The sequence below is a fragment of the Geotrypetes seraphini genome, chromosome 4, assembly GCF_902459505.1.
Source record: "Geotrypetes seraphini chromosome 4, aGeoSer1.1, whole genome shotgun sequence".
In the NCBI taxonomy this organism is placed as follows: Eukaryota; Metazoa; Chordata; class Amphibia; order Gymnophiona; family Dermophiidae; genus Geotrypetes; species Geotrypetes seraphini.
Genome location: NC_047087.1, coordinates 103,977,670 through 104,004,146, shown reverse-complemented (window position 1 = coordinate 104,004,146; position 26,477 = coordinate 103,977,670). Strand labels below are relative to the sequence as shown.

Sequence of the window (26,477 nt, the reverse complement as noted above, 5' to 3'; positions counted from 1 at the left end):
AGGAGACCCTTTAGCCCCGAGATCAACCTGGTGGCCATCCGCTGAACCGATTCAATTCTGAGCACATCCTTACGGTAATGTGGCCTCCAGAATTGCACACAGTATTCCAGATGAGGTCTCACCATGGCTCTGTACAATGGCATCATGACTTCAGGTTTCCTGTTGACGAAGCTTCTCTTGATACAACCTATCATCTGCCGTGCTTTAGATGAAGCCTTCTCCACTTGAGTGGCTGCTTTCATGTCAGCACTGATGATTACTCCCAAGTCTCGTTCTTCCGTAGTCCTTGTTAAAGTTTCTCCATTCAGGGTGTAGGTTCTGCAAGGATTTCCGTTACCGAGATGCATGACCTTACATTTCTTGGCGTTGAAGCCCAGCTGCCAGATCAAGGACCATTTTTCTAAAGTACGCAGGTCTTGCTCCATAGCATCCTGTAGATTATAGCCGTTTACTATATTGCATAGTTTGGCGTCATCAGCGAATAAGGTTACCTTGCCTTGAAGCCCTTGAGTTAGATCCCCAATGAATATGTTGAAGAGGAGTGGGCCCAGGACTGAACCCTGTGGCACTCCGCTAGTCACCTCTGACATTTTAGAGAAGGTACCGTTAACCACCACCCTCTGAAGTCTGCCACTAAGCCAATCTTTAACCCATGCAGTTAGAGTCTCTCCTAATCCCATCGATTTCATCTTGTTCAGCAGCCTGCGGTGTGGGACGCTGTCAAACGCTTTGCTGAAGTCCAGGTACACGACGTCCAAGGACTCTCCTGAGTCCAGTCTTCTTGTTACCCAGTCAAAGAAGCTGATTAGATTGGACTGGCATGACCTACCCTTGGTGAATCCATGTTGGCTGGGATCCCGGAGATTTCCCTCGTTCAGGATCGTATCTAATTTATATTTAACTAGTGTTTCCATGAGTTTACACACTATTGAGGTGAGGCTTACCGGTCTATAGTTCGCAGCCTCAGCCTTGCAACCCTTTTTATGTAGAGGAACGACATTGGCTGTTTTCCAGTCCAACGGAACTATCCCCGTACTTAGTGAGAGATTGAATAGCATTGTCAACGGTTCCGCCAGAACATCTCTCAATTCTCTGAGCACTCTTGGGTGTAAATTGTCCGGACCCATGGCCTTGTTTACCTTTAGCTTTGCCAGTTCGTTGTAGACGTCCCCAGGGGTGAATTCAAAATTCTGAAACGGGTCATCCATGTCTTGTTTTATCATCAACTGTGGTCCGTGTCCCGGTGCTTCGCGGGTGAAGACTGAGCAGAAATATTCATTTAGTAGTTCTTCTTTTTCTGAATCCGCCATTGCGTAGTTTCCGTCCGATTGTCTAAGGCGTACTATACCGTCTGTGTTCCTTTTCCTGTCACTGATATACCTAAAGAAGGATTTGTCCTCTTTTTTAATGTTTTTTGCCAGAGTTTCTTCCACTCGAAGTTTGGCCTCCCTAACTGCTCTTTTGACTGCTGCAGATCTGGTCTTATATTCTACTTTAGTTTCTTTTCTCTGCGTACGTTTGTAGGAAAGAAATGCTTTTTTCTTCTCATTAATGAGGTGCGAGATCTCTTCAGTGAACCATTGGGGTTTGTTGTTTCTTTGTCTTTTATCTACTGATTTTATGTAGCGATTAGTTGCTTCGTATATAGATGATTTCAGGTACGACCACATAGTTTCAACATTGCCGGTCTCTGCTTGGTCCTGTAGGCAGGCAGTCATCTGGCACCGATGTCTCTCCTACTCTCCCTGCACCTCTCTTCCTTCAGGATCCCCCACCGGCAAAGTGACAGGTTCAGGGTTGCAGCCAGAAGGCCTCTGTGCATGCGCAGACGTTGATGTGATGATGTCACACATGCGCGTGATGTCATTGCGTCTATGTCCGGATGTCTTCCGGCCAAGGCACGAGGTTTAGTGTGCCACAGCGCCGAAACGTTTGTGTGACTGTGCTAAAGGGGTTAACTCTGATCCAGACAAAGTTCCTACAGCTTTCATTGAACAAGATAGTCTTTTGAAGATTGTGTTTGTATTGTTTTTTAATGTGATTGTGAATGATCTTATTGTGAACCGACTAGTTATTAGGTGGATAATATTTCAAATATAAATAAATAAAAGGAAATCACTCCCAACCCAGCTTTCGTTGAGCTTTGTGCATCCTGCTCTCAGTCTTTTAATAGCATTGGAGTGTGATCAGAATTTATTCTTAACTCTAAAATCTTTAGCAAACCTATGAAAAGGTGCACTCTTAAAATATAGGGATCGAGGTTTGGGATTAGAGAGACAGAAAGAGGAATAAATCCCTGGAGTACAGTATGTCTCTGACTGGGTACTTGACCAGAGTGGCAAGTTGGTCTATGGGTAGCTCAGGAATATTCATGATCTTAATTTCTTGTTTGTGGTGGTGTTACTTTGTTGAAACTGATCTATAATTAGTGACCCTGTAATATGGATGTTGATGGACTTTAGCAGCCTTCAAATCTGTCTTAATTTTGCTAAATTGGTTTTCAAATAGCTGTTTGAACAGTCTTCTGTCTCCAGTTCTGATTTTCCCTAAGTTGCACAATTTGCTGTTTGTTTCTGTGTTCCTTGTTATACATATAGTAATACAATATTTTTCATCTTCTCCATCAGAAGCTAATACATGATAGATCAGTGGTTCCCAACCCTGTCCTGGAGGACCCCCAGGCCAGTCGGGTTTTCAGGATAGCCCTAATGAATATTCATGAGAGAAATCTGCATATAATGAAGGTGCCAGGCATGCAAATCTGCCCAATTCATATTTATTAAGGCTATCCTGAAAACCTGACTGGCCTGGTGGTTCTCCAGGACAGGGTTGGGAACCATTGTGATAGATGAACACTGGAACTGGTTGCTGCGCCATGCTACCATGATAGGTTTACCAGTTGCATAGCCAGATGGCTGATTTAGAGTGTGCCTGAGCCCCATATGGGTGGGCCCCAAATTTTTTTCTCCGCCCCCAACCCTTCTCCCAACAACCCCACAACTAAAAAAAAAACCCAATCTGAATTAGCAGGGATCCCAACCCCCACCAATTGAAGACTTCCTCCAAGCCACCATCACTGCCAGAAAACTGAATATACATGGAGGAGGGACAGCAGTGACTAGAATACTGCTACCAGCTGCCCAGGTTTGCTGATTGGGTTTGGGGATATCCCATCATCCGTACTAGCCACACTAAAGAAACGCCAATTTTCACTTATGGCTATACCACTGCTTCACTTATGGCTATACCACTGCTCTATTCTTTATCTGTAAACTATGCTTAAAGATAACTGTGATATGCTTGTCTTGGTGACAGTTTTCTGTATTTTCTAATTTCATTGTAGTGCAAAGCAGCTGATTCGAGGAGAGCCCAATGTTTCTTATATCTGCTCTCGATACTACAGGGCACCAGAGTTGATCTTTGGAGCTACAGATTATACCTCCAGTATAGGTATGTACTATTCCAATTTTTTTTATCCAAATGATATTGAGATACTGGTTACATTACAATAAGGAGGTCGTATTGTACATTATTTTTCAGCTGAGTACCCTCTACATCAGGGGTAGAGAACTCCGGTCCTCGAGAGCCATATTCCAGTTGGGTTTTCAGGATTTCCCCAATGAATATGCATTGAAAGCGGTGCATGCAAATAGATCTCATGCATATTCATTGGGGAAATCCTGAAAATCTGACTGGAATATGGCTCTCGAGAACCGGAGTTCCCTACCCCTGCTCTACATGCTATAGTATATTAGTACATATAGGCCCTTCAGAAAAAAAGCAATGGCCATGTCCTCTTTTTGCATTATTTCAACTGTCACTGACTCGTAGCCTTTATGACCTGAACACATAGAAGATAAATCAGGTTGTATCAGAACCCAACCAGTCCTGCCATCTGGTGAGTGACGCTACTTTCTAGTTTTTGGAACAAGGCTGAGCCATGTTGGTGTTCTAAGTATTGATTAAAGATATATGCCCCTCAGACATGCAAACAACATAATACAGATATAAAATCAACATCCCATATGTGCATAAGGTTGTAAAATAGTATTTTCCAAGCCATTCTTCTTAAGATCTTAAGAGATCTGATTTCACAGGTGACTCTTGAGGGGAGGAATGCTGGCCTAGTGCCTAACACTCAGTTCTAAGAGGGAGGTTGTAGTGGATCTGCATTAAAGATAGTTTTCACAGCAACCAGTGAACTACTATCTGCTTCTGCCCACCCACCCCTAGGCTCAAATTACTCTTATACTACTTTTAAATTACCTTTCATATTTCTCCAGCTGATCTTAATTAACAAGGGCAATCTGCACAAACATGAAACACCTAACCCTAAACCCTCTCACCAGATCTGGAAACTCACCCTTTTCCCCCACACCTGAAGACATAGAAACATAGAAAATGATGGCAGAAAAGGGCCACGGCCCATCTAGTCTGCCCACACTAATGACCCACCCCTAACTTCCTCTATGAAGAGAACCCACATGCCAATCCCATCTTTTCTTAAAATCTGGCACGCTGCTGGCACTATGCTGCCTACTATGTTGCATAGTTTTGCGTCATCGGTGAATAATGTAATTTTACCTTGAAGCCCCTCAGCCAAGTCTCTTATGAAGATGTTAAATAGGATCGGGCCCAAGACCGAGCCCTGCGGTACTCCGCTGATCACCTCCATCGTATCAGAGAGGGTACTGTTTACCTCTACCCTCTGAAGTCTGCCTCTAAGCCAGTCCTTATCCCATGCAGTTAATGTTTCACCTAATCCCATTGAACTCATCTTGCTCAATAACCTGCGGTGTGGGACGCTATCAAACGCTTTTGCTGAAGTCTAAGTACACGACATCCAGGGACTCCCCTATATCCAGCTTTCTTGTGACCCAGTCAAAGAAGCTGATCAGATTTGATTGGCAGGACCTTCCCTTCGTAGATTGTCCTGTTCAGGATCATGTCCAATTGGCGTTTGATTAGTGTTTTCATAAGTTTACTCACTATTGATGCGAGACTCACCGGTCTATTATTCGCAGCCTCCGTCTTGCATCCCTTTTTGTGGAGTGGAATGACGTTAGCCGTTTTCCAGTCCAATGGGACTCTTCCTGTACTTAAGGAAAGATTGAAGAGTGTGGATAACGGTTCCGCTAGGACATCACTCAACTCCCTGAGCACGCTGGGGTATAGTTTGTCTGGTTCCATAGCTTTGTTCACCTTGAGTCTTGATAACTCATAGTAGACACTGCTGGGCGTAAACTTGAAATTTCGAAACATGTCTTCCGAGCTTTCCCTTGTCTTCAGATGGGGGCCGGAACCCGGTGCCTCGCAAGTGAAGACTGAGCAGAAGTATTCATTTAAAAGTTTGGCTTTAACGGAGTCCGATTCTACAATAGTTCCCATCGGGTTTTCTAAGGCGTACTATCCCATCTGTGTTTCTTTTTCTGTCACTAATATACCTAAAGAAGGATTTATCGCCCTTCTTGATGTTCTTCGCTAGATTCTCCTCCATTCGGACTTTGGCCTCTCTGATTGCTGTTTTGACTGCTTTTGACTTGGCCTGATAGTCTTCCTTAGATTCTTGCTTCCCTGATTGTTTGTAGATGATGAATGCTCTTTTCTTCTTTTTTATGAGGTCTGAGATCTCAGGAGAGAACCACTGTGGTCTATTGTTTCTTCGCCGTTTACTTACTGATTTTATGTAGCTTTTGGTTGCTTCGTGTATGGTTGATTTCAGAGTTGACCACGTTACTCTACATTATCTGTTTCGGCTTAGTTTTGCAGTGCCCGATGGACGAAATCTCCCATGCTTTCGAAGTTTGTGCCCTTAAAGTTGAGGATCTTGGTTGATGTGCTTGACTTAGTGAAACCTTTCCTGATGTTGAACCATATCATGTTTTGGTCACTGGGGGCCAACGTATCGCCTACCAAGACCTCTGTGGCACTTTCTCCATTGGTGAGTATTAGGTCCAATATTGCCCGAACCCTAGTCGGCTCTAATACCATTTGTCTGAGTTTTGCTCCCTTTATAGAGGTTAGTAGCTTCCTGCTGCTGCTGGTCCTAGTGGAAAGCTGTTCCAATCCACATCAGGCATATTGAAGTCTGCTAACAATACTGTGTCTCCACGCAAAGTGATATTCTCTATGTCTTCGACTAATTCTATATCAATGTCCTCCTGTTGTCTTGGAGGTCTGTAAACTATGCCAAGATATAGGCATTTGTCCTTCCCCCTAGCCAAATTCACCCAGAGGGATTCCCCGATGTACTTGACATCTGCGATTTTGGTAACTTTGATGTCCTCTTTAGTGTATAGTGCTACCCCTCCTCCCATTTTGCCCTCTCTGTCTTGACGAAGTAAATTGTATCCCGGTATAGCCATATTCCACCCTTGGGAGTCCGTGAACCAAGTCTCGGATATCGCCACCACGTCTAGGTCAGCGTTCCTCATTTCCGTCTCTAATTCCAGAATCTTATTGCCCAAACTGTGGGCATTAACGTACATAGCCCTCCATACCTTATGTTTGCTATGTCTCTGTGTAGATATTCCTGCTTGAGCTAATTGAACTCCTATAGTACTGTTTGCAATGTGTGTACTTAACCTCGGACTCGGAAATGCAGTGTGTACTTACCTCTGACTCAGAAATGGATCAGCAACTTACCTCGCCAGGTTGGTTATTTGCGCCAGTATGTGAGTGAGTACCCTCCCCCAACTTACCTAGTTTAAAGCCCTACGAAGTAGGCGGGCTAGTCGATGTCCAAAGACGTTCTTTCCCCTTCTGTTCAGGTGGAGTCCGTCTGGTCCCTGTAGTCCTTGCAGTGCCTCTCCATGGTTCAGGAATTCGAAGTTCATCTCCCAACACCATCCGTGCAGCCAGTCGTTTGTCCTCTGGATACGATCCTCCCTGGCTCTTCCCTTGCCCCCTCACTGGGAGGATCGAAGAGAAGACCACCTGCGCTTCCATCCTCCTCAGCTTCTCACCCAGGGCTCCAAAGTCTTCAGATATGTTCTCCGGGGTGTTCCTGGCAGTGTCGTTCGTTCCGATGTGGATGAGAAGCATGGGAAAGTGGTCATGGGGCTTGATTAGTCTGTCTAGACAGTCGGTTACGTCTCGGATCCTGGCTCCTGGCAGACAGCAAACCTCTCTTGATTGCATATCTGGTCTGCAAATTGGTCCCTCGGTGCCCCTCAGCAGGGAATTCCCAATGACTACCACTCTGTGCTTCTTTGGGGGGAGCTGATCTGTTGCCACTGGAACCGTCTGGTGGATAACCTCCTGTACCTCATTGGCAGGTCCTTCCTTTAAGAGCTGGAATCTGTTCCTCAAGGTGATTAGTGGAGTCGATGTAAAACTGCCCTGTGTATGAGAGAAAGAGACAGAAGAAGGGGAAGAGGAAGGTCTTCTGCGTTTGCCTGTGGAGGAAGTTACCAGCTGCCAGGAGCCAGCGTCTCCAGCCTCTTCTTGTACCCCAATCGTTGGTTTCAAGGTTGCAGGTTCGAACCGTTTGGGCGTCCGGAGGATGGTCTTGTCTGGCTCCTGCTCGGTGATCTGGGACAGCTCCTGGATGATTCCGTCGATGAAGGCCTCGTCCTCTCGGAGAGGATCTGCTCTGCTGAGAAAATAAAAAATGCATCCATTGGAACATTTTGTCTGGTGGTATTGGGAAAGGTAAACTTGGGCTTTAGTGGGTTATATTTTTGTAGTTCTCTTTTTTTTTTTAGCTCAGCAAAACCAGTCAGGCAGTAGTGTAGCCTTTAGAGTCTGTTAGAGAAGGAGGGAAGAGAACATTCTCTTTCTAAGAGGAGAAAAGTAGAAGACACATCTTTAGGTAAGTATACATTATTTTGCTCTGAGCTGTGATAGGTTTGGGGAGAAAAGCTCAATTGTAGGTTCCCTTCTAAAGACAGTTTAGATCTTAAAAAAACAAACTTTTATTAAAATCCTAAGGCTTATACTAGTAGCTTAATAAGTAGCTTAATAAGGTTAATTGATTAGCTCAATAATAAGATGCAGACAGTAGTCCAGCAGCAAGAGGGCTGCTATCCAGTCTTTCGCATTGAGTGTCACATATGACTCCCGCTTGGCGAGAAGTTATGTAAGTTCTCACTGCAAAAAGCTCCTAGCTCTCAGAGAACAAGTACCGTATTTTTTGGTCTATAAAACACACCTGTCCATAAGACGCAACCCCCTGTACAGGAAGAAAAACCAAGGAAAAAAATTTCCTCCTCTACAGGGGGGGGGGGGGTGTCTGGTTCTAAGCAGCCTGAAGCAGGCCGCCTGCAGCCCACAGCCAGCTGCCCGCAGCTCAAAGTCACCCGCCCACAGCCAGAATCTACCTGCACCCAAAGCCGCCCACCCACAGTCACAAGCCGCCCTCAACGCAGGAGCCCGCCCAAAGCCCACAGTCAGAAGCCGCTCCCAGCCGAAGAAGCCAGCCCAAAGCCACCCCGGTACCTTTTTAAAGTTGCAGTGCTCTCCTGCTGGACAGCTGTCTTTGAAGCAGAGCAAAGCGGCACTACGTAGGAGCGCGACCTTTGCACTTCCTGCCTGGTCCCGTGCCGCTCAGTGATTGGCTGAGGTTAGTCTTTATCTACTAAGTCTTTAAAATTTTATTCATTGAATGTAAATGGACTCAATCGCCCCATCAAAAAGAAAAAGATTCTTAACTTTCTGAAAAAGCAACAAGCAGATATTTATTTTATATAAGAGACCCATTTATCAGCAATGGAGGCGGCCAAATTAGAAGGAGGTTGGATAAAACATTGTTTTTTTTTGTTCCAGCAATAGGGAAAAAGGCAGGTGTGGCAATCATGATTAATAAGATCTCTGCTAAATTTGATAACTTTTGGGCTGATCCAATGGGTAGATGGCTTTATGTTAATATGACTTCAGGAAATGATACCCTGACGCTTCTTAATATTTATTCACCTAATACAAATCAGGCAGAATTCTTTAAAATGCTCCAACAAATAATTCTTTCACTTGCTATGTCTAACTTAATCGTAGCTGGAGACTTCAATGCTGTAATAGATCCAATTCTGGATAAACAAGATTAATCCAATTCTGGATTAATAAGATCTCTGCTAAATTTGATAACTTTTGGGCTGATCCAATGGGTAGATGGCTTTATGTTAATATGACTTCAGGAAATGATACCCTGACGCTTCTTAATATTTATTCACCTAATACAAATCAGGCAGAATTCTTTAAAATGCTCCAACAAATAATTCTTTCACTTGCTATGTCTAACTTAATCGTAGCTGGAGACTTCAATGCTGTAATAGATCCAATTCTGGATAAACAACCAAGCAGACAATTAAAATCATTGGGTTTGGATAATCTGATGCATACTTGTGGATTAAAAGGTATATGGTGAATTTTTCATTTTAATGCTCAAGAATTTACATATTTTTCCCAAGTTCACAAATCATTTTCAAGAATTGATTATTGTTTGTTTCAGATCATCTAATTCAACAGGTTACAAAAGCCAACATAGATCCGATCATTTTGTCAGATCGTGCTGGAATTTGGATAGAATTTCAGTTCACTGAAGAAGATCCTAATAGACCTGTTTGGAGGTTTAATAATGCAATGGTTGCAGACTCAAACTTTCTTGAAGAAATTCAAATAAAAATTAATGAGTATTTTCAACTCAATACCTCGGAGGAAATCTCTTTGGAAACTCTATGGGATGCTTTCAAGGCTACTATAAGAGGGCAGATTATTTCATATTCGGTGCATGTAGGAAATTACTTAGATTAGAGTTTTCCAATTTGGAACAAATTATTTCTGCTTTAGAATCACAATTGGCTTTGAAATGGGAACAAGACACTTTGACTGCCCTGTTGAAGGCTAAATATAAATATAATGAGATTTGCTCACAATTAGCTGGGAAATATTTGTTTTGTCAGCAAGCTATGTATTATGGAAATTCAAATAAAGTGGGAAGAGTATTGGCTGATTATCTTAAAGGTAAAAAGAGAAGAGGAATGATTGCGGCTATTAAGCATGAAAAAGGTAAAATTTATACCTATATTGCGGATGTTTTAAATCAATTTCTGGACTATTATAAAGCTTTATATTCTTCTGAGCTATATTCAAATGAAGAGAATTTTTGAATTCAATTAATGGGCCAAAAATTCCAGAGCATATAAAAGAAAAGCTCAAGGCGCTTTTATCATTTACAGAACTCCAATTAGCATTGAAATCTCTCAGAACTGGGTCCACTCCGGGTAGTGATAGATTTACAGTGGAGTTTTTCAAATCTTTTCAGACTATACTGTTAACCTCATCTGTTTAAATTATATCAATCACAATTGACGGTCAAATATCTGGTACTATGGCAGAAGCGCTTACTATTGTTTTGCCAAAGCCAAACAGGGATCCCATGTTGGTTTCAAATTACAGGCCTATTTCTTTAATTAATGTGGATAGGAAAATTCTGGCTAAGCTATTAGCTTTGAGGTTAGCTAAGGCTCTCCTTTATATTATTGGAATGCACCAAACGGGTTTTGTTGCTTAAAGACATTCTGTAAATAATACCAGATTGGCACTTCATATGCTAAATTTAGCAAAAACAATAGACAATCCGGCCTTCTCTGTTTCTTTGGATGCAGAGAAGGCCTTTGATCGTGTTGAATGAATTTTTATGTATCAAGCAATGGATTGGTTTGGGATAGGTTCCAGTTTTATTAAAATGATTCAAACCTTTTATAGTTTCCCCTCAGCCAGATTATACATTAATAATACATTCTCTGAACGTTTTAGTTTAAAAAGGGGAGTTAGACAAGGATGTCCCTTGTCTCCTTTGTTTTTTGATATTGTTTTGGAACCCTTGTTGTTGGCCATTCAGCAGACAAGGGAGATACAGGGAATTCCATATGCAGGTCGCGAATATAAAGTTTCAGCTTATTGCTTTATTTGAAGAATCCTGAATCAAAATGCTGGCCTACATGGTAAGTAGACACGGCCGCTATACTTTATCACGGCAAGGGATCTCCCTGCCACGATTTTTATAGCGGCTGCAGCTACAGCTGCCAGTCTCCCCAACTCCCTCCCCCTCTATAGGAGGGGCCTTAGGCGCTTGGGCCAATCAGGCCCTAGGATCCTGTGGGTTGGGAAGGGCGGGCCCGCCTCATTTGAACAGAGGCGTGCCTGCTGGCCGGACGGTGCGAAGACCCGTCCGGCCAACTTGGCGGTAAGCTAGAGGGGTGTTCCGGGGTGGGAGGTTCGTTGGGGTCCGGAAGGAGGGGTTAGGCACCCTTCTGCCGGTGATCTTCGGGGGGGGGGGTGCATTGAGGGATCCGGCAGGAGGGGGTTGGGCACCCTCCTGTCGGCGATCTTCGAAGAGGCCGTTGGGAGGGTCCGGGGAGGGCGGTTAGGGCATTTTGTTTGGGGGGGGTCATTGGGGGATCCAGCAGTAGGGGTTGGGTACCCTCCTGCCGGCGATCTTTGGGGGGCGGGTTCTTTCAGCAGGAGGGGTTGGGCACCCTCCTGCCGCGAACATCGGGAGGGGGTTGGGGAGACTGGCAGCCGTAGTTGTGGCCGCTATACTAATCGTGGCAGAGAAATCCCTTGCCGCGATAAAGTATAATAACCGCTTCCTATACAGAATTCGGGCCAAAAACCCGATTCTGTAACCAGCGTCTTCAACATGGACGTCGGTTATAGAATCGGGTTTACTTTGGATGGGTTTTGTTCCGAGTCTGTATAGGACGCCCATGACAGGCGTCCTATACAGAATCCGGGCCTTAGTATTTTTGCAAAAATCTCAATCGGTGGGAGGAGTAAATTTTCCAAATTTTTACAGATACCATCAAGCTTTTATTTTACGTCAGGGTATGTATTGGATTCTTCCTGAACTCATGGCTAATCTACCAGATTGGTTGATTCTGGAAAGTCATCTTATGGCCCCACTTCATCTCAACCATATATTGAGTATCAAGCTTCCTAGACTATATAAGGACAATATTATTTTTCATTCAACTAGGGTGACGTTAAAATTTATGGATGCTTTAACTCCTATTCTGATACAGCAAACTAACTGTCAGTCCCTATGGTTGAACTCCAAGATACAAATCGGCGAGTCTAAAATCCTCTGAAAACATTGGTTGCAGGCAGGCACTTTAAATGATGTAATTCTGAATGGGAAAATGGGAAATTTATTACAGTTACAACAATCATTTGGCATATCAAAGTCTCAAAGTTATAAATGGTTGCAGTTGAAACAGGCCGACCAAGAGCCAAAGCTCCTATAGCCGAACCCATCGTCCCATCACTGTGTATGGCTATTAAGTGTTGAAAATAAGGTGTTCTTCTGAAATATCTGACTGAATTTTTCAATGGCAGGAAGGATGAAGAAATCCTACTTAACTTAAATTTGTTAGGAGGTCCCGACATGGGCCATGTTTTGTGGTCTTTTTCAAGGAACCCAGAGGGAAGAAATGGAAAAAATTCCAATGCCAAAGAAAAGCAGGGTGATGTAGACAAGAAGATAATTCATAAATTTAAGAAACAGCTTCGTGGTGTGATGCCGAAGTTTGAAGCCCTGAAAATTTTGTTTGTACAATCATCCTCACCTCTCCTATTTTTGACTTAGTCTGCAGTTGAAACAGGCCATTCAGAAAGGGTTCCCTGACTGGCCTAACTTAAAAATCAGTACAGCTTACAGATTTTCAAGGGCATCAGGCCACTAAATGGTACAAATTAATATCTGAATATTTGGTGAAAAAACCTAAAACAAGTTTAAGAGGCATTTGGAGTATAGAAACAAAGCAGCATATTTCTGCTATGCAATGGCCACGGATTTGGACTTGGAGAATGAGATGTACAGCACCAGCATCTATGAGACAAACTTGTTATATAGAATTTTTTGGACACCTGTTGGTTTACAAAGTTGGATAAATTAAAGTCTAATAGATGCTGGCACTGTCATCTTGATGTGGGGACATTGAATCATCTTTTATTCTATTGTCCGTTGATAGTCAATTTTTGGAAATCAATTTGGGGTAAAATTAATAGGGTATTGGATGTCTCTATTCCATTATCTTATGATGTGATTTTATTTAGAAAACAAGCAAAAACCTCCCAAACCCCAAGAATAAAAAATGGATAGGGGGAAGAGACAAATACAAAAAAAGAACTCAGCTAGCTTTAATACAAATTGTTAGAACAGGAGAGCCTTCAGTCACACAGCCACCACTGGGAATTCCCAGGGGAAAGGCTGTCACGGGCTTGCACCCAGAAGAGTGTTAACTGTGAAACATCCCCGGGCTCTCTCCGCGTGAGTAAGTAAATAAAGTGCATCAAACACGTGCAATGTGTGAAAAAATATGTAATAAATCAAAAAAACACACTCAGGTAACTAAGTTTGAGTTTGTCTCTGTCCCCTAACCAGGGGGCCAAAAGGAAAAACAAGTGTCCAAATCTAGCCAAGCCAAGCCAAACACAATCTGAAAGTACATTTGCTGGCTGTTTTCACACGGAGAAGCTAAGTACTTCCAGATTGTGTTTGGCTAGATTTGGACACTTGTTTTTCCTTTTGGCCCCCTGGTTAGGGGACAGAGACAAACTCAAACTTAGTTACCTGAGTGTGTTTTTTTGATTCATTACATATTTTTTCACACATTGCACGTGTTTGATGCACTTTATTTACTTACGCGGAGAGAGCCCGGGGATGTTTCACAGTTAACACTCTTCTGGGTGTAAGCCCGTGACAGCCTTTCCCCTGGGAATTCCCAGTGGTGGCTGTGTGACTGAGGGCTCTCCCGTTCTAACAATTTGTATTAAAGCTAGCTGAGTTCTTTGTTTGTCTTTGTCTCTTCCCCCTATCCATTTTTTATTCTTGGGGTTTGGGAGGTTTTTGCTTGTTTCGTGATTTTTCTACCTCCCTTACTTTTAAGGTTTCATTTTTGTGATTTTATTTAGGACATTGTTGAAGTCTAAGAGTCCAGTTGACACACATAAAAATAGACTTATTATTATTATGACGGGGTGGCCATGCAGTTAACAACTAGAAATTGGAAGAACTGGGATAGATTGAACTTTGCTTTTTGGTGTGAAACTCTTTGTCAGTACTATAGATATGAAAGGATGATTTCAGAACAATTGGGAAATAGTAAGAGGTTTAAGGAGATATGGAGTCCATTGGAGGCATTTGTCAGACAACAGATTGATTGAATTCTTAATTTCTGGATTTTCTTTGATTTTTGCACACATCCAGGGAGGGAGGGAAAGGGGGGATGGGTAGGGTTAATATGTTTTAGTTGTTTGTAAGAATATAAGTGCTGTGATTCGATATATCTGAATGTATATTTGCACTTTTTATAAGTTTTGAAAATCAATAAAGAATTTTTTTTAAAAAAGTATTTACCTGTAACTTCATCGACTGTCCCCTAGTCTTTGTAATTTTTAACGGAGTGAAAAATCAATCCACTTGTACCCATTCTACTCCACTCAGGATTTTGTAGACTTCAATCATATCTCCCCTCAGCCTTCTCTTTTCCAGCCTGAATAGCCCTAACCTTTTCAGGGCTAGATTCACTAAGGACACAGATCATGTCCTGATCACTTAGCGACCCCAGCCCGATTCACTGACCTTACTCTCGATCCGATCCACACATGCAAATGAGGGGGAACGGCATGCAAATACAGGTAGGCAGCGATGCACTAAAAAAAATGAGGGATACCGACTGGGCTGGCCGATCGAAAAATAAGTGACTGCTGAGGACCAGTCGCTCAGGTCCTTTCCGACTGCCCTGCTCTCTGCTGCCCTGCTTTTGCCAACCTGCTCTCTGCCCCAATTCTTGGCTCTCCGCCTTACTCTCTGCCCCAACTCTCCGCTCTTCTCTGCCCCGACTTTCTTGCCGTTCTCCACAGTGCAAGCCCATGGTTTAAAGCGGGTTAAAACCATGGGCCTGCGAAGTAAAAAAAAAAGTAAAGTAAAAAAATTTTCCAGCTCTGCCGAACACGGAGGGCCTGTGCATGCGCAGACCATCTAAAGGCAAAGAAGATAGTCTGCGCATGTGTCGGGATCATTGGAGAGCGATCCGTGCAGTCGGTTGGGGGCGTGAATCCAATTGCCCTCATTGGCATGAGGACGCTTCGTGAATCAGCTCCCTGGCCATGGATCGGATCCATGGCCTTAGTGAATCTAGCCCTTAGTCTTTTCTCATTCAAGAGGGGTTCCATCCCCTTTATCATCTTGGTCACTCTTCTTTGAACCTTTTCTAGTGCCGCTATATCTTTCTTGAGATAAGGAGATCAGAACTGAATGCAATACTCCAGGTGAGGTCACACCATGGAGCAATACAGAGGCATTATAATATCTTTAGTCTTGTTAACCATCCCTTTTTTAATAATTCCTACCATCTTGTTTGCTTTTTTGGCCACTGCTTCACATTGGGTAGAAGGTTTAATCATATTGTCTATAATGACACCCAGATCCCTTTCTTAGGCACTAACCCCCAAGGTGGATCCTAGCATCCGGTAACTGTGATTTGGGTTATTCTTCATCACTTTGCATTTGTCCACATTAAATTTAATTTGCCACTTGGATGCCCAGTCTACAATTTCCAGATCGTTTATAAATAAGTTAAATAGCACCGGTTCCAGTACAGATCCCTGCGGCACTCAACTGTTTACTCTCCTCCATTGAGAAAAATGACCATTTAATCCTACCCTCTGTTTTCTATGTGATAACCAATTCTTAATCCACAACTGAACTTTACCTCCTATGACTCTTTAATTTTCTCAGGAGCTTCTCATGAGGAACTTTGTCAAAAGCTTTCTGAAAATATAGATTCATTATATCAACCAGCTCACCTTTATTCACATGTGTATTCACACCTTCAAAGAAGTCAAGCAAATTGATTAGGCAAGATCTCCCTTGGCTGAACCCATACTGACTACGTTTCATTAAATCATGTTTGTCAACGTGTTCCACAATTTTATTTTTTATAAATCTAATCTAATTTCCATCTTGTATACCGGATCATTACATCAAAGACTCGAGCCGGTTAACAAAGATTTAAAAGAATATAATAGAAAACAATAATGAAGGTAATAGAAAAATTTTCACTAAATTAGATCAGTCCCCAGTTAAGAATCTCTGAAAGAGATAAGTTTTCAGATTTTTCCTAGAAAGTGATAGAGATAATGACGTTCTGATAATCGAGTGAAGATCAATCCAAACTTTTACCAAAGAATAGGATAAGGAATGTGAGAATTTACCTATGGTTTTAATCTCTTTAACAGAAGGGAAGAGCAATTTAAATGTATGTGTATTCCTAGTAATGTGAAACCGAAGAGAGTTAAATGATTAATAAAGGCGAAAAAATTCCATGTAAAATTTTAAAAATTACATTGGCACACTTAAATCGAATTTGCCAGTAAACAAGAAGCCAATGAAGTAACCTCAACAATGGAGAGGCATGATCATATTTATGTCTTCAAAAAATTAATTTGGCTGCAGTGTTCTGAATAAAATTGTAGCCTTTTCAGATTAAATTAAATTATTTCCACCATTTTGTCCAGCATCGAAGTCAGGCTTACTTGTCTATAATTTCCTGGATCTCCCCTGCACCCCTTTTAAAAAATTGGCGTAACATTAGCAATCTTCAGGTAGTACAGACAATTTTGGTGACAGATTACAGATCACTAACAGCAGGTCAGCAATTTCATGTTTGAGTTCTTTTAGTACCCTAGGATGTCTACCATCCAGTCCTGGTGACTTTTCACTTAGCTTAGTACATCTTCCAGATTCACAAGGATTGCTTTCCGTTCCTCCGCATCATTACCCTTGAAAACCATTTCCATTTCAAGTAGATCTCTTACTACATCTTCCGTAAAGACCAAAGCAAAGCATTCAATCTCTCTGCTATTGCCTTATCTTCCCTGAGTGCCCCTTTTGTAGAGAGTTGCGCGGGGACAGAAATCCCACCCGTCCCCACCAGGATCCTCTCCGTCCCCACCCGTCCCCGCCAGGATCCTCTCCGTCCCCACCCGTCCCCATAAAAACCAGCAATTACTTCTGACAGGATCATCAATTCCACAGTTTCTTTTGTGTTTGTGCTGCTGTTTTCCTTGTGGAATCTCTTTGGTGGAACCCTTTTTTTGTTTTCTGTTCAGGTAATTAACTTATAAACCCCCTCTTTTACTAAGGCTGACGTGTCCATTATATTATATGGATGAACCCTGCTTCCAAAGCCTTCCATCCCCGTGAGAGTCCCGTTGGCTAAAGAGTCCCATGGGTTAGGGGGGATTCCCGCGGGACCCCCACGATCCCCATTCCCGTGCAGACCTCTACCCTTTTGCTCCTAGATCATCCAGTGGTCCCATGGATTCCCTCACAGGTTTTCTGCTTCTGCAGTACCTAAAAAAAATTGAGTTTTTGCCTCTTTGGCAAGTTCCTCTTCATATTCATTATTAGCTTTCTTTATCAATGTTTTGCATCATACTTGCCAGTGCTTGTGTCTTTTCTTATTTTCTTCATTTGGATCTTTTTTCCATTCTTTAAAGGATTTTGTTTTTTTGGGTCTTATAGCCTCTTGCAATTCACCTTTTAACTATGCTGACTCTCATTTCCTCCTCTTTCCACCTTTGTTAATAAGTGGAATACATCTGGTCTGGGCTTTCACGATAGTATTTTTAAATAACATTCACGCCTGGTTTACAGTCTTTGCCTTTGCAACTGTTCCTTTTAGTTTCTTTTTAACTATTTTCCTCATTTTATCATAGTCGCCCTTTTGAAAATTAAATGCCTCTACAGTAGATTTCTTTTGCGATGTCATGCCAGGTATCTACTCAAATTTGATTACGTTATGATCACTGTTTCCCAGAGAACCCAACACAATTAAAACCTGTACTATGCCTTGCATTCCATTAAGGACCAAATCTAAAATAGCTTCCCTTCTTGTCAGTTCCTGGACCAGTTGCTCCATGAAGCAGTTATTTATGACATCTAGGAATTTTACCTCCCTAGCACTCCCTGATGTAACATTTAACCTGTCAATGTTGGGGGAATTGACAATGTTGGTTGTTCATTTACCATCACAGGAGATTGGACTTGCACTGTTTTTGTGTACTTGGTTTGAATAGTGCCCCACCCCCCGGCAATGGAATCGCTTTGCCAATTGATTGAAAATTGCAGTTCATATTGAAGTGTATGACCAACAGATTTGTGTATTCATCAAGTGGGGGTTTTACCCATGAAGCTGAACTGAGTTTTCTTCCCCACTTTTTATCTTTTGTGTGTATGAGTTTGGCTGAATGGTGAGATATAGTTGTGTGATTAGGGGTGGTGACCCTTCTATGTTTTGCTTAGTGGAGTATGTTAAGAATTAGGTGGTAATTGAAATTGCCCATTATTATACTGTTGCCCAATTTGCCAACTTTCCTAATCTCTGAAAACATTTCTTCTATCTGCTCATTCTGGCCAAGGGGATGGTAATATAACCCTATCTTTATATTCTTTCCCTTCACATATGGATTCCACACTATCTCATGCAGAATGTTTATTTTATTTAACATATAGCGCAACCCCCACTCCCCCTCCAATTTGATCAATTCTATCCTTGCGATATAATTTGTACCCAGGTAATAGTGTTCCATTGAATGTCCTCCTTCCACCAGGCCTCTAGAAGCAGGAACCATACTGTTTTCTGTAGCAGCAGCACGACGAAAGCTTTGGGGCAAGAAATTCCAGGTGCTAAGACTGAATTTTTTAGGGATATGTTGAGCCCTGTTCTAAAATCCTTTCAAGTTTCAAGATTATTAATTCTTGATATACTGCGCATCACAAAGCATCTGAGCGGTTTATAATCGAAGCAAATAATAGAGAATTAAAAGTAGACAGTATTGTAGGTAGAAGAAGAAGAGAAGGTAGAAATGCAGTTATTGATAGTAAAGAATAGCAGTGTCATGACTTCAGATGAATCCACAGTCCATCCATTGCTATTACTACATACAAACCTGTGCAAAAAGCCACTCTGAACCTTATTTTACCATAACATAACAGCATGAACTACCAGAACCCAAGAGAACCATCTAATCCATGAAAAGGCAATGGGAGTGGGAGTAAGAAAGTGAAGATATAGAATGTTGGTAGGTAAGTGAAAAGTAAAAAAGAGAGCACTCGGCTGATAAGCAAGGTGAATTTTGTATATAGAAAAATGGAAAAGAATGAAATTAAGAAAAAGGCTGAAGGGAAATAATCAGCAGAGAAAGATGAATAGGAAGAATGGGAGAAGACAAGAGGAAAAATGGTAAATGAACTGCAGTATTCTGTATTCAAGCATGTAGTTTGTGTGAAGATCTGTAGCAGTCTGGTTTCTCATTAGGTGATGAATTGGTATTTTTGGCTTGGTGTAATTTACACCAGGCCCTGAAACCACCAAAATGTGACCTAGTGGGAAACAGGACTACTTTAAATCTCTTAGAAACTATATCAGTGCTTCCCAAACCTGTCCTGGTGAACCCCACCCAGTCAGGTTTTCAGGATATCCTTAATGAATATTCATGAGCTAGATTTACATGCACTGTCTTCATTGCATGCAAATCTAACTCATGAATATTCATTGAAGATATCCTGAAAACATGACTTAGAATCACTGAACTACATGCTTGCAGAATACCATACCGCAAAAGATGCAAAACAGATACACAGAAAAAAAAAGAAACAAGAATGAATAATAAACTGAGCTGGTGACCTCAAGAAGACTCTGCATGTTCAGCAACATTGGAGAAATAGAAACTGAAATGCATGTTGTCTAATATTGAGCAAAATATACAGACAACAGATGCACACTTAAAAAAAACCCCAAATATTCCACTTAAATTATAAATAAAATAGTTTATACCTTTTTTTGTCAACATTTTATTTTTTCATTTGCTTTGATCTGTATCTCTTCTGTTTTCTTCTGTTTTTTCTAACTTTTTCCAGGGTCTGCTTTCCATTTATCGTGCTTGCTTTCTTTTATTCTTCTTCCCCATTACATTTTCTCTGTTGACCCTTCCCTTTAAGTATTTTTCTTAATTTCAGTTTTTCTTCTCTATGTTCTCAAAATTTGCCCTGACTTGTTCTGCCTCCCTTTTTAAAAATTTCACCTATTAACTTTCCATTTCCTTCTCTTCTTTCCCAACCCATCTCTGTCCCTCTCTTTCCCTAGTCCTCCCATTTCACTTCTTCCTCAGCTTCTTATTTTCTTTTCTTTCACAGACTCCCCAGTATACCTCTCTCCTCTTTTCCCCCTTCAAATTCAGCATCTTAAATTCTCTTCCTTCCACCTTCTGGTCCAGCATCTCCACATCCTTGGTGGCTCCTTCATCTAGCCAGATCATAGCAGCAAGGACTCCCACTTCATACTAAGCCAATGGAATTAACTGCCCTTCAGATTAGATCCCTTGAAGGACTCCTCAACTTTAGGAAAGCAATAAAAACATACCTCTTCACTTGACTCCCCTGCCATGACCGATGGATTACAAAGAAATGAATATTGACACTAGATCCTCAGTATGTGTCACGTTAAGATTAAACTTGTATTGAAAAATCTTGAACTGTAACCTGTAAACTGTATATTATGTGTATTGATATTAGATTCCTAGTACAGTAGAACCTCTGGTCATGAACGCTTCCGAACACAAACAAATTGGTTCCCGACCAAAAGATTTGCCAAAATTTTGCACCTATCACAACCACACAATTGGATGCCAAACAAACACAGCCCTGCCCATTTTCTGTTTGCGTATATGTACGTAACAGACACACATGTTCAGTCTCACCTTGTAATTGGTTTCGGTCAGACATGCTTTCATTCACTGTGAACGCTTTGTGCTGTATTTCGTGTGTTTTTACATTAATTTTGCAATTAAACATGGCCTTTAAGCTAGTGAAGAATGGTAATGTTGGTAAGAAGAAGGTTTTGAAAAAATTGAAATAGAAGTGAAGAAGAAAGTTATTGAAAAGTATGAGCGTGGTATTCGTGTTACTTATCTTGTTGCGGAGTACAAGAAGTCCAAATCTGTGATCTCGACTATTCTAAAGCAGAAAGAGGTTATTAAAGCAGCTAATATTGCAAATGGAGTTATGATGTTAACCAAGCAGAGGCCTCAAGGGCTGGAAGAGGTGGAGAAATAGTAACATAACAGTTTGTAGGGTCTGGAACGGACTAATCGTGTTTACATACAATCCAATGGGAAAATTAGGTTTGGGTCAAGACCAAATCGGGTTGCTACCAGAATTTTGGAACGAATTATGGTCGTGACCAGAGGTACCACTGTATGTGTCAAGTTAGGATAAAAACTTGTATCGAAAAAACTTGTACTGTAACTATGACAAATTGTAGCCTGTTAACTGTATATTATGCATGTTAACCTGTAACCCGTTCTGAGCTCTTTGGGGAAAACAGGATAGGAAACGAATTAATTAAATAAATAAATATTAAGGGCTGTTCAGAGTTTCCATCACTCTTCAGGCTTCTATTGGCATCCTGTCCCCTGATGTACAATTCCTGTGGCTGTAGTAGTGGGACACAGGTAGGTGCTTGGAAGCTTCCGTAGAATGTTTTAAAGTTTCTTTTAGTGCTCTTCTTGTTGCTACAGCCTAATTAGAAAGGAGCCACTATGGGGAATGAGACCAAAGCGAAGGGTATCTAGTTGTGGACTGCTGAGAATGTCCATCTGTCCTATTACTTTTTTCACTAATGTAACTACTAGGCCACTCCATTCAAAGCATTTGTTTGCAATTCCCTGTGCTCACTGACAACCTGCTAATACTGCAACAGCCAGGACTAGGTCTTGCAGTTTTTCCCACACTACTTCTGGAGAGGTCAAATGTGGAAGCCTAAGGGGCCGAGGGCATAAACAAAGAACCTGGTTGGGAGGGCAGAAAAAGTGAATTTAACTAAGAAGGAAGGGTTAAAAAAAGAAGTAAATAGGGGTCCATGGTAAGTCCTGCATAAGTATGTTTGATTGGCTATGAGGATCAAAACATATTTCAGATTTGACAGTAGAAGAGTTTGTAGCCTTTGGCATCTTGCTCTGTCACCTTTATAAGCCAGAATCAAGGTGGAAAGGAGAAAAATACAAGGATACTGCCACTACTGTCAGAGGTAACATTCTTGATATCACAAATAAGTTTTTCAGGGAATTGGGGAATTCTACATATTGCGCCAGTTCTGAAGAAGTTCAACTCTAGATGATCGTTTTACACAATTCTTTATACTTGGAGATATTCACAACAGAATCATACACTTATACCTCCAAGTGACTACAAAAACCTCTTATACCAGCAACATTAAATGCCAGTATATGTGTGGTCTTCAGAGCCTAAGTGCCATCACTCCACCGCTCAATAAAACTTTCATAGCAGCAAGCTTTACATGCCAGATCGTCATAGGTTCACTTTCAATTTTTCTTTTCAAACCTTTTATGATAAATCACTTTGTGCTGCTATGCTTATTATACTTTAAATTTTAAATAAGTCGCTTATTTATTTCTCCCTCATTTGGCTCAGCCCGGGAAGTGTTAGACCCAACATGTTTCGCTTATGCTATCTCAAGGGTCCCCCTGCAAACAAAGGTTTTTTTCATCACTTGGAGGTATAAGTGTATGATTCAGTTATGAAGAAATTACATTGGCTTCCTGTACAACAGAATCCAATATAAAGTGCTCTTGATTGTACATCAGGTTTTATATCATACAGCCCCTGGATGCTTTTGAGATTTGTTGGAGTTGTATGGTTCAAGAAGGGAATTAAGATCTGCACAGGATATGAGATTGTCATTGATGAAAGAGAGAAATGTGATGCATACCAGGATCTGGAGTTTTATGTGTTCAATAGTTGGAGTGAAATTTTGAAACTCATTGACAGGTCAGTTACGATTATGTAAAGCTAGGGATTCTTTTAAGAAACTTTTGAAGACAGAACATCCATGAATTTATGTGAACAAAAATACAGTAAGTATTTCTGTGATACTTTTAAAAACTCATGAAGATTTAGTTATAGGACAGTGCATTTGTGTGAACAAAATGCATTCGTAGTGGAGGGTGTAGGAGAGTCTATGAGTATATGTTGGGTTGTATTATTTATTTTATATGCTGTTTTGTAAACTGCCTAGACCTTAGGCGGTATATAAATTTTAAAAATAAATACATGAAAAGACAAATTTTGGTGAAAAGAGTGAAATGCATCTGAATAGTTGCATTCATTGTTCCTGAAGAAGGGAATCTTAGTTAATATTCATCAATGGCACCTTTGGGGTCTGTTTGAGCTGAAGGCATCCAGGATTCATGGCCCCTGTCTAAAGACCATGCTACAAGGTCTGAAGTGGCATAGGAATATAAAAATAAGGTGAAGAGCAGCAGGTATCAGATTTCTAGAAATATGTAGTTAATATAGTTGAGTACTCTTATATTTTGTACAACCTTAGATAGAAAGATTAGTGCTTCAATATGCTAGCCTTAAAAATCTTTAGAGAAGTCTGTGGTAAAATTCATGAATGTTCCACAAATTTTGATGCCAGGTCAATATCGTCCATAATCTATTTAAAAAAAACTGGTTGAAAAGAGAGAAGCTTATGTGTTTAGATGGTGAAAGATTGAGAATCTTTTTCAACTTATTATTTAGAACTGCCCTGCTTTGTGTTCTGCTGTGTGAGATCAGAATGTGAATCCCAAACCTAGTTTCTGCTCCCCAGGCCAGCTGTAGTTGAAGAAAATGTAGTGGGATGGTTTTCATTGCACCCAATCAAGTTTCAAGTTTATTTAAATTTGATAAATCGCTTATTACATACTAAGCGAGTAACAATAAAATATAAGATAGATCTAGAGTACGTTATACAGCTTTAAAAGGGGATAAAAACAGACTGACAAAACAGACAAACTCAGATACATAAGGGAAGGGAAAAGAAAGGGAGGAAGTTACAAAATTATTATTATTCAAATGAGGAGAAAGGAAAAGCCAAATAGGGAGAGAACACGAGGAGTGGGATTAAGGTTATTGAAAATGAACTGTTTAAAGATTAAATGTGTCTTTAAAGAGAAAAGTTTTAAAATTAGTTTTAAATCTGCTGAGATCTTTAATTTCTAGGTTAGAGGGGCCATTATTGAATATATATCATGACGTCTGGTTCCAATAATTTTCAAAGAAGGCCAAGAAAGCCTGGGAAAGGAAGAGATGATAGAATGCATGGATAGGCAAACTTTATAGGCCATATGGTCTTTATCTGCCTTCATTTTTCTATGTTTCTATGTGACATTTATTAACTAACAGTATACTTGTATCATAGTCTTATAGACTGGAATGGGAATATCCTAGGTAGCAGAGCATGACTGTTAAAGAGGGGAGGAACAGGAAGAGATTACTACTAAACAGGATCACTATTTTTTTATCCTGTTTAAGCTGGTGCTCTAAACTCAGTAATTGCACAAATATGGTTATATATTTCCAATCAAATATGTTTATTAGAAGTCATTTAATGACAGAATAATCTTGTATCAAAAGGCGTTTATTTGTGCAATGGAAACGTCTCAACAGAAGTGTAACTTCATCTTTCTGAAGAGAGATCTTGTCTGCTGTACCAATTATTTTACCTATACTGTATACCTAAAATAATTGTGACATCATTTCTCACTACCTTCATATAATTGGTTAAAATATTTTTCCTTCCATATAAGGTACTTTTTCATACATTCCATGCATAGTAAGAAGGTGTGGCTATTACTAACAAAGATATTCCTAAATTTACAATTCATAATAATGAAATTAAAGAGAGAGAGAAAAGGAAAGAACAGAAAAACAGCTCTAAAGTATTACATAAATATTCACGTGAAAAGACTGAAATTGTTCCTCTCCTGATCACAGCACCTTAAAATTCAAACTGCTTATCTTTAGTAGTCTTCAGTGTCTTACCCCCTCATCTACAAAGCCGCGCGGTAACATCCCTGAAGCCCTTTAAATCTCTATGGGCTTCAGGCCATTACCGTGCGGCTTTGTAGAAGAGGGGGTTAGTTTTTGTGTAAGCCACCTAATACAATTTGAGCTATATATGTTTTATTCAAGAGAAAGCCCTTAAGTATTTAAGTATTGACTTATATTTCAACAGCTTACTAATATACTTGTGCATATGTCAGATTACTGCATATGTAACCCTATCCTCAAAAGAAACCTCACACTGCCCAAAGTCAAAAGGTACATCTCTATAGCAACAAGGTCAAAGACCAACCCAAGTCTACCAGATAGTCCCTTGGGCATACCCCTAGACACTGATCAAAGAAACCTAAAAGGTAGGAATCTGGTCTACTCTATCCTAAACAGCAGGCAAGGAAAATAATCTTTTAGTTGTAATACCAAAATGGATTCCTCATATTTTAATTATTTTCCTGTGTTCCCTCTAATTCATCAAGAAACATTGTTCTTACAAATGTTCCACTATTTATTCCAGATTTTTGTTATGGTTTTTTTCTCAGTTGTGTCCCTCATATATTTACTTTTCTACAACACTTACAGAACTTTCTTACATGCTCTTTAATATGGGTGTTTTCCTTATCTATAAATTATATCTCTATCTAGTAAACCCAAGAACAATAAGAAAGTGACTGTTTCTTTTATTGTTTCATGCTTGCATATATCAACCCAATACATTTTACGCTGTCCATCCTAGAAAGGCCTGCCACACCCCTGTTTATTTGAACCAGAGGGCCACATCCTTACTACCTACCTACTTTTGAAGTACCTGTTGGTGATTTGTATTCTCTCTTCAGATGTGTGGTCAGCAGGCTGCGTACTGGCTGAGCTGTTACTAGGACAACCGATCTTTCCAGGTGACAGTGGTGTGGATCAACTGGTGGAAATAATTAAGGTAGTATTTTTATGGGGGGTTGTTTTTTTTTGGGGGGGGGATCGAGAGGGTGGGAAACAGAGAACAACACTGATGATATAAAAAGCTGGTGTACCCGAAATCCTCAGGCCACTTTTATAGTAAGCAATAAAAGCAGTTCATGTTGAAACATTGAATATACACTTACTATCCCAAGACAAGCAGGCAGCATATTCTCACATGTGGGGTACATCATCCACGGAGTCCCGATATGGACAGCTGTTAAAGTCTGCTAAAGTGTTTGTGCACTTTAAGAACTTTAGAAAGTTCACGACTGACCGCACCACACATGTGCGAGTGCCTTCCCGCCCAACATAGGCACATGACTCCTCAGTTCTTAGTTTTCCGTAGAGCTGAGAAGTCGCAGTCAATTCTTTTTCTTTGTCTTTCTTGTTATAATTATTAAAAAACTAGTCTTTAAGCCCGTTACATTAACGGGTGCTAGAATAGATGTGTCTGTCAGTCTGTGTTTCTTTATCTCTCTCTCCTTGGCCACTGTCTGTATCCTTCTGTCTCCCCCCCCCCCCCTGAGCAAAGCTGTCTGCCCCCAGCACACACCTCCCCCCCCCCAAGCAGCCCCCTTTCCCTCTCCCTAACTGTCTCTCCATGGCCCTCTTC

The 26,477-nt window shown here is 40.9% G+C and overlaps 1 protein-coding gene across 4 annotated transcripts in view; it reads left to right on the top strand.

Moving 5' to 3' along the window:
* GSK3B (glycogen synthase kinase 3 beta) overlaps positions 1 to 26,477 on the top strand; it is a 431,638-nt gene that overhangs the window by 302,260 nt on the left and 102,901 nt on the right. For all 4 annotated transcript variants that reach the window (XM_033941322.1, XM_033941323.1, XM_033941324.1 and 1 more), the window contains exons 6-7: positions 3,344 to 3,450; positions 25,744 to 25,841. In XM_033941322.1, the coding sequence (XP_033797213.1) occupies positions 3,344 to 3,450; positions 25,744 to 25,841 (205 nt within the window). The remainder of the gene's footprint in view (positions 1 to 3,343; positions 3,451 to 25,743; positions 25,842 to 26,477) is intronic.